A 15,506-nucleotide genomic window follows, 5' to 3' on the forward strand; every position below is an offset into this window, starting at 1 on the left:
CTTTTGGGTGATTAAAGAAATTGAAACGTCTAACATTAAAGAACACACTGTTGTACAGGGATGCAATAACAGTTTCAGCGACTCCCGTTTTTTCCACAGCAGTTTGGGTGACTTAATTATAATTTCATCAACACCAATTCTGGATTGACTCCACCAAACATCAAATCAGCAGCGATTATTTCCCAAACCCTCGAAAGCTGTTGCAATTGACAACCTTTTTAACAGCCTTTTTTGCTACATCTTTTATTTGGCATGTTGGTGAGGTTATTATTTTAGAGGACCATTTCTCAAAGGTTTTGTTTATTAATGAATGTTTGTTTATTAATAACTTATTTTTAACAAATAACTCAATTATAATTACAAAGAGGGAAATTCGCAACTCTATCACAACTTCCACTTGCTCCCGCAATTTAATTGCAACAAACACCTCAAAAACACAGCAACTTTTATGGAAAAGCTCCAGCTATTATAAGTTGGCTGAACTCATCATACTGGATGAACAGATTGCTGCCAAAAGCGCAGAGCTCCAAAGGCTGTAGGATCTGTTGTATTACAACCGCACACAGGTTCACCCACACGTATCCAGACACGCATGCACACACACACACACATGAACACAAACACACACTTACACGTCCACCCCTCACAGTTATTGTTTTAAATGGTTCTGTCTTATGATTACATTTTTTAATTGTATTCATATGCATATCAGGAAAGGTGCGATGTTGGTCTTAAATTTCATCTAAAGTGGTCTTGAAAAGGTCTTAAAAAGTCTTAAATTTGAGATGAAAAATCCTGGGGGTACCCTGTATATTATGCCGTCTGTCGTGTTCACTCTTGAATACGGCAGTAATGTGTAAGAGGCATTGGGGGATCAGTATAGGTGTTTCTCGCCTTACAACTGATAATTAAACCCACTTGTCCCAAAGAAGGGCGGTGGCTAGACTTGAGACGGTTAAACACGCATCTCAAGATTAAGATCCCACAGACTGCATACAGCAGATGTGCTAAGCAAGGAGATTTTACAACCATCAACCTAAAGCAGTGGTTCTTAACCCTATTGGAGGTACTGAACCCTGCAAGCTTCATCAGTGCATTCGCCGAACCCTTCGTATTTGAAAAATTAATTATGATTTCTTCAAAACGTAGGTATAAAAAACGACCCGACATTGCTAGTGTGGACCGCGCTATACTGTGTGGGTCTCGACTCCTGACGAACCTCTGAGAGTGACTCAACAAACCCCTGGGGTTCGATCGAACCCAGGTTAAGAACCACTGACCTAAAGGTTGCATACTTCACTTCCCTATGAAGCCTCGGCACAAACAGTTCCTTAGTTTTGCCTCGAGGGCAGGGCTTTCCAGTTCTGTGTGCAGTCAGCAGATCGTCTTTATTGACATCCAGCTAGACTCACGGCTGATGATTGCTACCCCCTCTAAACAACGGGTCAACAACACCCTCAAGCTCATCAGCCATTTCAGGAGAGGCAGGGCTCTGGCCCTCAAATTCCTGAGACTGCTGGGTAGGGATGAGAACAGATAAGATTTTAACGATTCCGGTTCCTTATCGATTCCTGCTTATCGAACCGATTCCTTATCGATTCTCTTAACGATTCTTATAATTTGGTAAGGGGCGAAAAAGAGCACAAACGGGTTTTTTACATTAATGTTCTTTTATATACATTTCTAGAATGTTTACATACACATTTAAATAAAACTTACATAACTTAAATAAAATGTGTTCTGTTTAATATAAACGTTCATACAAATAACAATGCTCCTTCCTTACAGAAGACGTACTAACTGCAGCCTGTAACGATGACAGACTAGCAGCCTCTGAGCCCGTCTGATTTAGAACCTCATCATCAGCTTAATTGGATGGAAATGGAGATTATTTATAGAGCGAAGGCTGGTTTGCACAATGAAAAAAATGGCACTAACAAAATCGCTGAATTTTCTGATCTGACATACAGCCCTTGTAATTGAGGTAAAGGACTGTATATTTTCTTGTAGGTTGCTTGGTTGTATTGCTTATAGCGAACTATTATGCTAAACGCTTCTAATAGCAATGTAGAGTCCACTACAAACACAATAACGTACTGAAACATAATTACTTGTATCATGTAAAAACTAGGCACTCAGTATATTTAACACTTAGCTATTGCTGCCACTGAATTGGCTACGAGAAACTTATCCATATCGAACTGTCAAACTGAGGGAGCTGCACACGTTGCTTGCTTATTAACGGAGTCTTTTGTACAGCCTAACCCTACCCTAGGACCAACAGAGGGGAGGCAAGCACTGCCCCTGCCTCTAGCCAACGGTTGAAAATAGAAGATTATACAGTTAAGCTAGCCTAGTTATGTAAGTTATATATAATATATGACAATGTCCAACATCGCCCATTCTGTTAAGCAATTCAATGCTAAGTTTAGTTATGGTTAACACGAAAACGCAAACGTTTGCTGATAACACACGAGTAACACCGTTATGACTTATGATAAAACATTTTGAGGAGTTTACCTTGGCAAGTAAGGGATGAAGCGCCGACGTTAGTTGAGCTGCTGCTGGCATCGAAAACATGACATTCTTGTAATTTTATACCATGTGTGCTCAAGTGCTTATTCATGGTAGATGTACTTCCTCCCTTTGAGGAAATACATTTTTTACAGAGGTTACAAGTGACCGTGTTCGCATCCGTTCGGGTGAAATAAAGCCACACTTTAGATCGCTTCTATCGAGTTGCCATTTCTGCTGCGTTCTGACTTTATTATAAGAGTTCGCGCATGCGCAAACGGCACAGAAACCCGTTAACAGACCCGGTTATGAATTTGGCTAACGATTCCAAAGATTCGGCTCATTGGGAACCGGTTCTCAACAAGACCCGGTTCTCGGTTCCCATCCCTACTGCTGGGTATGCTCACAGCAGCCTTGTAGGCGGTCCCTTTGGGCCTTCTGTCATTGCAGCCTCTTTCAAATTCGGCTGAATGATCTTGGCTTGCACCCCACTTATCACAGGCACAAGCTGGTCAGGGTCACTCACAGTTGCCTTGCAAAGCTACGGCTGGGGAGGGGAGAGAAAAATCTCACCCAGGGGGTTCCCTTGGGGTCCATACCTTCTCATAGAGAAGTGGTGGCCACTGATGCCTCTATGGCAGGAGGGGAGCTGTATGACAATGCAGGACTGTCAGAGGTCTCTGGAGTCCTTTGCAGCAGGAACAGCACATAAAGGTATTGGAGCTGCAGGTTGTTCTGCCGACGCTCAAACATTTTCTTCCAGTATTGGTAGAAAAACATGTCCTGGTAAGAGGTCTGGCTTCTGAAGAGCCAGAGCCATTGTTAGGGTCATGTGACCCAGCGGTTGCACAGACGATCCACTGCTCCCGGGCACCTTCCACCAAGGTGCTGTACGCTAACTGGTAGAAGTTTTTTTCTTGTGAGTGGTGCCAAACACAGAAGCAGGACCCGATACGGTGTCCTGTGCCGGGGATACTTTCTCCAGTCCCGTTTTGATGGAGGCCTTGTAGCCTCTACCATCAAAGTATATGCAGCCCCCATCTCAGCCATGCACAGTAGGGCAGATGGTGTGACAGTTGGGTCCCATACACTAGTGACCCGCTTCCTTAAGGGTGCTCAACGACTAAGGCCGCTTCAACGAAGCTCCGTACCCTCTTATGACTTGCCTATAGTCCTGTCTCCATTTGAACCTCTAGAGAGGGGGGAATTGAAATGGGGTCTATGGAAACAGCTTTTCTCTTGGCCATGGCATCGGCTAAACGGAAGCCAAACCAAGAAGGTCTATATTGGAACCCTGGAGGCACAGGGGTAACTTTGTGGCCGAATCCGGCCATTCTTCCAAAAGACGTTTTCATCATCCGACTCAAACCAGCCACTCAGGTTGGCTGCTTTTGAGCCCCTAGCTCAGGAGGATGAGCAGGGACAGAGCACCTACCTGTTGTGCCCAGTGAGAGCACTAAGGTCTTTTATTGATATGACTGTGGAATTCCGCCAGTCTGATTCACTGTTTCTCTGTCATGTTGGACAGAGGAGAGGGCACAGCTTATCCAAACAACGGCTATCACGTTGAATTGGGGACGCTATCATTTGTGCCTATGGGGCAGTAGTCTCCCGGTCCCTTAGGTCCGAGTTCACTCAACTAGGAGTGTATGTACATCACGGGTGGCCCTAAGAGGTGTCCCCCTTCAGATATCTGTACAGCTGCATCATGGACATCAACCTGCACATTTGCGAGGTTTTATAGGGTTAACAAGGTCCCTCATAACCCAGTGGCAGCAGCTGTTCTTCCTACTTCCTTACAGCGGGAGTAAGGTAAGATTTCCTCGTGACTTTGTTGGTATTAGTCATCCAGTGCTGAAAGCACCGCCTCTGGTGGTCAGTAGAAACGCAATAGAACGCTAGGTTACGTATGTAACCATGGTTCTATGAGTTTCGGATGACCGCCAGAGCTTGGCAGTCACTCGGTATATTCGCGAGAAGATTGTCAAGGGTCAGGACCTGGGTGAGCATGCCTAGTAACAGGGCTAGGGCATACGTCACTCAGGTGACAGGCGACTTTGTTGATACAAATACTCGAACTACACGTAAACGTGATAGACATCCAGTGCTGAAAGCACCGCCTCTGACGGTCATCCGAAACTCATAGAACCATGGTTACATACGTAACCTAGCGGTCTATGCACCTGCCAGGTAATTATTAAACTCTGGCCAGCAAACAACAGTGTGGCTTCTGCTGTCAGACCAATGGAATCAGTCTTGGGCTGGTTAACACTAGGGGTGGGAATCTCTTGGCACCTCACGATTCGATTCAAAATCGATTCAGAGGTCAACGATTCGATTTTTTTTTTTTTTTAACACATCCATTTTATGTTGAAATGCAAGCTGCATCGACTATTGCATTGCTAATAGAAAGTCAAAATTGTGACCATTAAAAGCTTTTTCTCTAATAAAGCAAATAGAGAAGGTAATTCATCTGTTGATTTTCTTTAATTTTCAAACACAAAGTAGGAAGTGATTTTAGACTCTGAGTTGCAAACTCAAATGATTCAATAGTCGAAATGCATCGATAATCCTTTTATCGGTTTCGAATTGATAATCGATAATCAATCGATAATTGCATTTCAACATAAAATGGATGTGTAAAAAAAACGATTATCAATTCTATAATAATTCTAATCCATTTCGACTTTTAAAACATTCGAGTTTGCTACTCAAAGTCTTTGCTACACTTCCTACTTTGTGTTTGATAATTAAAGAAAATCAACAGATGAATTACCTTCTCTATTTTTTATTAGAGAAAAAGCTTTTCCTTGTCACAATTTTGACTTTCTATGAACAATCCAATAATCGATGCAGCTTGCATTTCAACATAAAATGGATGTGTAAAACTTTTTTTTTTTTTAATTACAAAATCGATTATGAACTTTTCTGAATCGAGAGAGAATCGTTTTAGAGAGAATCGAGAAAAATTGAATAATCAATTTTTTCCCCCCCACCCCTAGTTAACGCTGTGAGTACACTATGTGGCCGCCAAGTTGTAGGGGTGTGAGGTAATGACAGTCAGTGAATGCGAGTGGCAAACTGGAGAAGTATGTACATAAGGGGGTGTGTGTGTGTGTGTGTGTGTGTGTGTGTGTGTGTGTGTGTGTGTGTGTGTGTGTGTGTGTGTGTGTGTGAGAGAGTGTGTGAGATAGACAGGCTCCATAATTTGTCATACCTGCCTCCCGCCCAGCTAGTTGGCATGCTGTCCGTCAGCAGTGCTTCTTGATGGGATAGCTCCCTGAGGAGCATGCACAGTGTAATGCTGGGAATGGGGCACAAATTGTGTCCGTTTACGAAGCAGATGGCTGTTCCCTAAATCTGAGAAAAGATTTGTGTTGGTTGGGAAGCCATTAAAACAGAAGTTATGCCCGTCTCCCTACATACATGAATTGACCTTAATCTCATCTGCCTCTCTGTTTCTCTCTTCTGTCTCTTTCAGATCCTGCCAGCCCTTTGTGTCCTAATATACCACACGGATATAAATGCAAGTACACCTTTGACAACACATCAGAATAATAATCTATTTGTCATTCCTGTGGTTGTGTGTGCTTAGCACAATTATCTCATTTGAGTAGTAAGTTGTCAATATTTCTCTGAGTCTGCCTGCCTGCTTACACTGTGTGTGTGTGTGTGTTTTGTGTTTGTGTTTGTGTGTGTGTCTGTCATCATGCAGATCCTGGTGGACACAGTGTGGGCGCTCTCCTACCTGACAGACAATGAGCAAATTCAGATGGTCATTGACTTGGGGGTCTTGCCCTTCCTGGTCCCACTGCTCAGCCACCAGGAGGTCAAAGTTCAGGTAGGATAGTACCCAAGGCCTGTCTTGTCTTCAAGTGTTGAAGGGCATGGCCACCTCACTTGACACTCTACAGAACTACAGAAAGTTTTTAAATACTACATCTTGAATGCCTTGATTGTGGTGTTTTGTCCGTTTTTTGTCTCATTTCTGTCGTGGCACACATCTCACCCCCATTAATTGATCCTCCTCCTTTACCCTCCTTTCTTTACCCTTGTGTCATATACTGTAGACGGCGGCACTTAGGGCGGTGGGCAACATTGTCACGGGAACAGACGAGCAGACCCAGGTGGTTCTGAATTGTGACGTCCTCTCCCATTTCCCCAACCTACTCACACACCCCAAAGAGAAGATCAACAAGGTGAGTGTTCAGATGAGGGCCTTTCTCACATCAACACACAATAAATAGAATCCCAGTGATGCCTTTGAAATGAGAAACCATCACCCATTGACTTTGCACATGTTTGTGGTCTGCAGGAGGCGGTGTGGTTCCTCTCCAACATCACTGCAGGAAACCAGCAGCAAGTGCAGGCAGTGATTGACGCCGGCCTCATCCCCATGATCATTCATCAGCTGGCCAAGGTGAGGCGCTCTCGCTCCCTCTGCCCCGCCTGTCCCACACACCCCATCCTTCTGCCCCTACAGCTGCCATCACACTGGATATAAGGCCACAATACCATGCTGTGACAGGTCTCAGTGATGATGCACTTTTCTGCTGTGTAATTGTCAGTGGACTGGTAGGCACTTTGGGTTCACTGATATTCAGAAGTGTTGCATTGTGTTCTAAAGGTTAAACCTATGATCAACTCGAATCAATGTGTTGCCCTCAAGTGGCTAGCATAACATTAGCAGTAACCCTCACTAACCATAGCAAACAAAAGAAATGCCTCTGCTTCTTCCATTAATACTCACGCTTACTGTATCTAACCCCACCCCTCATTCTCAGTTGTGCTCTCTGCCTGTGCAACCTCTTCTGTTAAGCCCTCATGCCTGTTCCTCTCACCTCTGTACTTGTGTTTTTTCACTTGTCTCTCTCTCTCTCTCTCTCTCTCTCTCTCTCTCTCTCTCTCTCTCTCTCTCTCTCTGCCTCCTGTGCTTCCTTCCCCATGGTTCTCTACTCACTCTTTTTCTCAGCATTCCTCTTGCCCACTCCTCGTGCCACCTGAGCATGTCAGTGTTTCCCCCCCCTACTTTTTCACACTTCTGCCGTGGGCCAGCCCCTCATGTCAGCTGCTCAGGCTGTCGGCTGCTCACGCTATCTGGTGTGATTGAGGGAGGGGGGTGTGCTGTGTGTGTGTGAGTGAGTGAGAGAGTATTAATTTTGAGTGTGTGTGTGTGTGTGTGTGTCTGAACAGGGTAACTTTGGCACACAGAAGGAAGCGGCCTGGGCTATCAAAAACCTGACAATAAGCGGCAGGAAGGACCAGGTGCGAGACGTGCTTTTTCCTCACACACAATTTCGCCCTGACACTCTGTTTAGGCACATGTTGGCCATTGGCTGTGAAGGTTCCAAGATTTGAACGATTTTAAACAATTTCGCAAACAATTTCAACTGATTCCAGTTCTTACACTAAATACGTTCTGTAAAAGGCCTTTTGCTGTCAGCACAATTTAGCCTGTTGGATGCTGGCAGTTATATTAAGGGCTCATGGAACAGACTTTTTCTCTACACTGTTACCACATTGTGGGCAATGCTGCCCAGCAGTGGAATCAGTGTCCTGCTACTCAAAGCGGACAGTCCTGCAACTAGGCATCAATTCACAAACAATTGCATACATTTGCAAACCAAAATGGGCTTAAAAGGTGTCAATGTCTGTACTATGCTAAGCCAACCTTTACATCACTTGTACGTATATGTTTTTCTTTGATTAGTGGTTTGATCTGACTTGGCATTGGTGTTGTGCACTGTGTTTGGCAGGCAGAGTACCTTGTCCAGCAGAACGTGATCCCGCCCTTCTGTAACCTACTGTCAGTGAAGGACTCTCAGGTGGTGCAGGTGGTGCTGGAAGGCCTCACGAACATCCTCATTATGGCTGGAGATGAGGCCAGCACCATCGCAGAGAGCATCGAGGAGTGTGGAGGTAACCGCACAGAACCACTTCCAGGCTACAGAACCATGACTGAGCCAATTGACAGGTCAATAGAACCTCCACAAAAAAGTCCAGAGGGTCACAGAGCTATAGCAGAAGAAAAAAACATAATAACCACCAGATGGCCCATGTTTTTTTTTTTTTTTTTTTTAAAGGAATCACATTTAAGAAAGTGTTTTTAAGAAAGTGCAGAATTTGTGAGAAATCATTGGTGATCAACTCTACAGACATCCTCAGATTTAAATAATTGTAATAATAATACATATGAGAATATTTGTATCATTAACAATTATGTTCACATTCATAGTCATGATTCTACGAGGCATCTTGTAGTCATAAAATAAATTAAAGGACTTCACGAGGATGCTGCGCTAGTCAAGTGAGCGTCGTTTGGCACTGCCGTCTATGCAAGTACAGCAATCCAGACTTTTCTCATTTGCCATGTTGCGTCTGAATGTGTTCATTGAAAGAAAGTTCATGACCTTGTTCATAATGTTGGTGAACGTGAACTGAACGTACTGTATTATTGCCTGATGAATGATACTGTGAACGCATTAATTCTGGTGTCTGTAAACGGCACGTTCACTCTTTTTAATTTTGTTCAATAAGGTGCCAGATTTCTAGAGACTTCCATGCGAAAAACAGACCATTTACAGTCCTGTATCCAGGGCTACATCACCAGTCAATTGCTGTGTGTGCTTTCTTCTACTGTTGCTGGGCAAGTGTGAGAGCACCGAAGTTGCGTAGAGGCCGAGAGCGGTATTGCAGACAGATAGAGATTTTTTTATAAAGAAAAATTACTGAGCTGCTTTCGCGTAGACTCGGTCGATTCCGAGTTCCGACTGAACACGTTACTGCTTTTGCGTGCCCTAATAAGGAGCTGGCGGGGCGTGTATGTATGCAAATCCAGGTGCACATAAACGCGTGTTCAACTTAAGAAAGCTCTTCCGGGGAAGCCGACTCAGAAGACTTCTGCTGCTTATGAACACATTTTCAAGCCTGCAAGAATGTAGCAGAGGTCTTTTTCTTACGTTGTTTTTCCCAATTACTTTTTTTTAAAGTGAGTCCCAATGACTTTTATTTCCGCTATGCCTGAAGTTTCTGTTCTCTGTGTTTAGTGTCTCTGTCTGGCTTGTCAGGTTTAATTTGTTCTTGATTTTTCAGGCAGCTCATTTGGGGATGGGTTGCTGAAAAAATATGCTGAAAAAATCTTGATTATCCTGTTGTTCACGGCTCAGGTCTGGAGAAGATTAAAAATCTCCAGCAGCATAAAAACGACGACATCTACAAACTGGCGTTTGAGATCACCGATCAGTACTTTTCAGGACACGATGTGAGTAGCTCTGCCCTGGACCCTGGAAGTAGCAATACCCTGTCCATCAGAATTACTACAATATAGAAAAAAAAAATGGCTCAATATAGGCTTGATAGGTAGAACAGGATTATAGGAAGCAGATAGATTCCCCTTCCACTGATTGGTGTTCTTGTCTCTGTCCAGATCGATGAAGACCCAAGCCTCATCCCTGAAGCTACTCAGGGTGGAACCTTACAACTTTGACCCTGCCCCTAACCTGCAGACCAAGGAGTTCAAGTTCTAGGTGAGCGAGTGTGTGTGTGAGCGTGGCCTGCTCCTCACTCCGGCCCCCGAGACATCGCTCCGACGCACCAGATCTACTGGACACACACACACACACGCACTGAAGGATCAGCCTCTCCACCCTCTCTGATTGAACGCCTCCTCTGTCTCTCTGCAGTTGCCAAAAAGTTGCTATTTTTATTTTTTCACTGTTCCCATCTCTTTCAAACACACACTCACTCAAAGAATCAAACAATGTGCATGAAAGTTAACACACACTCACACACACACACACACATCAGACACTTCAATCAAAGAGGCATCGTGTTCTTGAAGGATGGACTCCTGTGGAATACTCACTATGAAGAAGGCAGGGGTTCTCTTTCTTCTCGCCTGGCAGTCACCCTCCTTGAAGTTCTTCACCCCAACCGTACCCACAAAACCTCAGCGCACAGTGTACCATGACATGACCACCTCCACCCCCCGAACCCCAGACATCCAGCAAAGCCATGACAGATCCGGGCCCAGACTTCCCAGAACTCCCTCGGGGCTTTACTCCCAGGCTAGAGGTGGAGGATCTGTCCACTGAAGCTCTCCACACGTCTCGTCTAGGACACCAGTTTTTTTTTTTTGTCTAAAACTATTGAAGTCATCATGAGAAAAATCAACAGTGGATGTTTTGTTCAAAAGGAAATGAATAAAAGGAAAGGAAAAGACAAGACGGCACACTTGAACAGAGGATAATTTACTTTTTAAGTGTTATCATAAGTTCTGATTTCACCACAGCAACATTGACACTTGACTTGAAATTCATTGTGCCCTTTGTATTTCATTTCCGAGCAAAGACCTTCCAAGATGTCTCTTTGTTAACCACTTGAGCTTAGCAGTGCTTCGAGACCCCGTAAGGGTGTTTTGGGTGTGGCATCTCCTTGCTGATCGAGTATGGGGGGCTGCTCACAGCTACTCTTCCAGGCTTTACTATGTGCTATGGAGTTTGACTCCATTCTCATTCTATTGGCTGACTTGTATTTGCCTCCTCCTTCCATTTTATCACCTTGCTCATTGCCACGCCCTTCGTACCATCACTCAGTTTCTCAACCTGGAAATTGTTTCTCACATTCTCGCAAACCTTCCCTTTCCATAGCCTTCACTGCCATCTTTACCACCTTCAAGGTCTCCATAGCCATCCCTCCCACCTCCCCCCCCCCCCTCAGGACGCACTCTGTATCGATGATCCTAACCAAAATAAACTTGCTGTTAGCCATCGGCTCTGGACCGTTCTCCTCTGATTGACATTTTAATATAATTATTCTTTCTCTTTCTCTCTGCCTCTCTCTTTCTTCCTGCAGTTGACCTCTCTGTCTGTTCCCTCAGTCTCTGATTTCTCTCGCTCTGTATTTTTCTTCCTCCCTCTGGAGTTTTCTTTTCTGTCCCTCAGACCTTTTCAGAGATGTTTTGCGTTTGTCTCTTTTAGATTTTGTGTTCCGTCTTTGTCTGAACATTCTCTTTTTTCATTTCCTGTGTGTGAGTGAGTGAATGGAAATTATGTCTTGATGTGCGGACTACTTGATGTGTATCTACACATTACCATAGGGTTATTGCTTAGAGAAACCCTTTAATACTTTCAGTTGAATTGTGCCCGGCCCTAGAAGGAATTCTCTAAAGAAGTCAACATTAGTGCACCCCGTTACACTTCCGCAAAAGCTCTGTGGATCACTGTCGGCCCACTGGTGAGTTACAGACAATTGTCCGTCGTTTGCCACTTGCTTGAAAAACTTATTTTTTCTTAATTTATACATCATTAATTTTCACCAACCCTTATCCTTTTAATAAATGTAACCAGTGCGTAACATATGTGTAGTGTCCTCTAATAAGTCACTTCCATCTTGACGCCATAGGAGTTTTCAATAGTTCAGTTTGTTTAAAGCAACACAACGGATCAATAGCTATTCGCGAACGGCATGCTAGCAGCTAAAACTAACGAAATCTCTTGAAATGTGCTGACTTTGACATTATGACAAACTAGTTACTCAACGACTGTCCTTACACAGTCAAACATCAAGCAAGTGCAATACAAGACAAAGCAAGACGGCAAATAAGCTACTTTTTAATTCTGAAGTATAATTGTTGCATAATGGGGCTTTAATAAACTTAGGAGTTGTCACAAAATATAAATGATAAAGTAGACGGTACAACTTGATGCAACTATTACAACTAAACATATTGATGCAAATAAAACAAATAGATGCAATTGAAAAACCATATGCCTGCTAGTGTCTCTAAAGTTCCAACATTCCACACGACAGGCTTTCTACCAAATGCATTGCCCAATGCCTTTGTCTAGTCGTTATTCCCTCTTAATTAACACAGGTGAGATGATTCCAATCAGTCATTCCAGGTGTCAAAAATTGTGCTTTAATCAGCGATATAGTAACTGTACGACCTGTTTACATCTACCTGAGCATTCCATATCGGTGCGCACTGAAAAAAAAAAAATTATTTGTAGGAGGCTGCTAACGCTAAGACCAAAAATCCATTGAAACACATAGTAGCTAGCTAGCCTCGCTGCTAATAAGTATAACGTAGCTCTCACACGCGAGTTAGTGGCTATATCCAAATTAATATTAACAAAGTTGAAAGTGTCCCATTGTTGTTTTTGTTATTTTAATGGCAACTTTATAAAATGAGCAATGTGAATGAATAAAATGGTGCGAGATCAATGTCGATCTCCTAGCTAATCATCAACAAACTGTTGGTTCTAGGCTAACAGACGTGAAGTTCCCAAGCTGTTTGTCTGTCGCTGGCAACCGTGTTATAAAAGCAATAAGGTACTCGAGTCAGTACTGTATCGTCAATAATGTACTTGTTCGAGGGTAACAACACCCTCGAACAAGTACATTATTGACGATACAGTACTGCCTCTCGAACCTTATCGCCTAATTATAACATGGGTAGATGAAATCAAGCATTCTGAGAGTGAGTTCCGGGGTGTGCTATAATTAAGCAATAAGGTTCGAGAGGCAGTACCGTATCGTCAATAATGTAGCGGAGGGCCGGCAAACCCTCGAACAAGTACATTATTGACAATACAATCGAGTACCTTATTGCTTTTATAACACGGTTGCCAGCGACATTATAAATATTAAGTACAATTAAATTATAAATAGTAAGCTGCCTTTCAGCACAAAACAGTTGTAGCCACCAAACATTGTGTATCGCATTTCAGTAGCCTAGAGAAAATAGTCCCCCTTTGTGTGGCTGTTGATATGCAACAGACAAACAGCTTGGGAACTTCACGTCTGTTAGCCTAGAACCAACAGTTTGAGATCATCATCAGTGAAGGTGTTTTAGAGGATCTGTCCAAATTGGGTTTGACTGTGGATGTTGTATAGAGAGAGGAAACAACTATGACTCTATCTTGAATGTATGCACATTGCAGCAGTTGCATGCGTGTGACCTTGTGTGTGACCTTGGATGTGCGTCACCTTCAGTGTGCTTTTCTTTGTACTCACACCAGATTTCTGTCAGCTGACTCTGGATCCAAACACGGCACACAGATCCCTCTCTCTGTCTGAGGGAAACAGAAAAGTAACACATGGAGAGGAGCAGCCATATCCAGATCATTCAGACAGATTTTAATCATATGATCAGGTGTTGTGTGAGCAGGGGTTTAGTGGACGCTTTTACTGGGAGGTAGAGCTGAGTCAGGAGAACAATCCAGGGGTCGATATTGCTGTCGCATACAAAAGCATAACTGAGGAAAACTAATAGATTTGGAGATAAAAATGATAAGTCATGGTGTTTGTACTGTAAAACAGGAACATGTACTTTGTGGCACAACCAACACGAAACTCCTATCTCCATTACTACTCCCATGTCAAGAATAGGAGTGTATGTGGATCACAGGGCAGGAACTCTGTCCTTCTACAATGTCTCTGACACAATGACCCTCCTACACAAAGAACAGACAACATTCACTGAACCACTCTATCCTGGGTTCTGGCTGAATGATGGTGCATCAGTAAAAATGTATTCAGAATAATCATTTGGTCTAGTTATTAATTCAAAACAACCTCACAAAAAATAAATGGATAGAGAACTAAAAATAAGCACCTAATAGAGAAAGACATGAGACTGGAGTAACTTTTTTCAGAGACCCGACCATATCTTGGCCCTCCTGAGAGAGAGATCTGGTGGAAAAGACATTGTGTGGGTGCTGCAACTGGGATGCTGAGTGGAGTCATGAAAGCACCTGTGGGATTGGGACAGCTACAGCAGACAGATATCCTAGTCTTAAATCATCTGCTGCTGGTGTGTATAGATTTGAATAGTGTGACAGGTCATGATTAGTTTACCATAATCCTACAAATGGCTTTTTCTGAAAGAGGAGTGTATGGACTGCCACCACCCCCAGCTCCAGAATAGGCTGGGACTAGCAGCACAGGACCTCTGCCCATGGGCTCAGTACTCAGGGAGGACACCCACTGATTTGAAGTAGGTTTGGATAAAAGCTAAAAGAGTTAATGTAACTTCCAACCCAGCTCCCATACCCAGCTTTGATCTGAATCACTGAATCACAGTGCTCTGTTATGGTGTTGCCTTGTCTTACTGCTGCCTGTGTTTCTATCGCTCAAATTACCGTAGGCAACAGTTTGAGCAGGTTTCTGTCTCTGCCTTGGAATGGCTGCGGTCCTTTTGAAAGTCTTTCCTTTCGGTGAATCAGTTAACTTTTTCTGACCAATTATTATATGCAGTTAACTTAAAATATTTCGATTTGAACCTTTTTATTGTACACAGACAACACAGAAATAAAATGAATGAAACAACCCCACAAAGTGCAAACAAATTTGTTGGAAAGTCATTATTGTGTGCAAAGTTGTCAGCGATATTTTACTTAATGCAAAAGCATAACATACTATGTGTCCTATATTGAATCTCTATGATGTCTATAGAACTATATTACCAACCTCAGAATTTCATGTTTCTAGAGATACAATGACCTTGAACAGGCCTGCTAGGGTCTCTGACACAATGTTCCTCCACACTGCACACTTGTGGGGCTATGAAGTAAAAATGTACATTCTAGGTGGATCTTTACACAATAAAAATTGTTTATTATGAAGAAGGAAGATAGGGGGCGTGTTGCCCTGTTAAACAATAGTACATGCCATCATATGCATTAAACTCTAAACGAAATTATATCCATTTCATAAACAAGTCTGCACAATATATATTACCGTCAGAGGAAACAAAGCACATAAGGTTAAAAATAGAAGATAGGGACTGTTTGAATGTGTTGTGATGTGGTGCCTCTAAAGGGTTAATCCTCTGCTGTCCGCCCGGCTGCTAAAAAGGCCTACTGATTCCTTTTACTTTCACTTTCTCCCCTCAGAAAAGTGCACTGATTTAACACACGTCCACATGCTCGATTGTAAGAACTGCATAAAACCATGAAATGAAGGATAGTGAGAAAGAGAGCTGGATTGTG

General features: G+C 43.2%; 1 protein-coding gene across 1 annotated transcript in view; it reads left to right on the top strand.

Moving 5' to 3' along the window:
• LOC308362639 (importin subunit alpha-4-like) overlaps positions 1 to 10,040 on the top strand; it is a gene marked incomplete at both ends in the record, with an annotated part of 35,293 nt that extends 25,253 nt beyond the window's left edge. The window contains 9 exon segments of the mRNA XM_080835370.1: positions 5,996 to 6,040; positions 6,230 to 6,355; positions 6,585 to 6,713; positions 6,830 to 6,934; positions 7,708 to 7,779; positions 8,271 to 8,433; positions 9,681 to 9,775; positions 9,941 to 9,988; positions 9,990 to 10,040. Of these exon segments, the coding sequence (XP_080691496.1) occupies positions 5,996 to 6,040; positions 6,230 to 6,355; positions 6,585 to 6,713; positions 6,830 to 6,934; positions 7,708 to 7,779; positions 8,271 to 8,433; positions 9,681 to 9,775; positions 9,941 to 9,988; positions 9,990 to 10,040 (834 nt within the window).
• Positions 10,041 to 15,506: the final 5,466 nt, after the last annotated feature.

Source organism: Sprattus sprattus, assembly GCF_963457725.1.
Source record: "Sprattus sprattus genome assembly, chromosome: 3".
In the NCBI taxonomy this organism is placed as follows: Eukaryota; Metazoa; Chordata; class Actinopteri; order Clupeiformes; family Clupeidae; genus Sprattus; species Sprattus sprattus.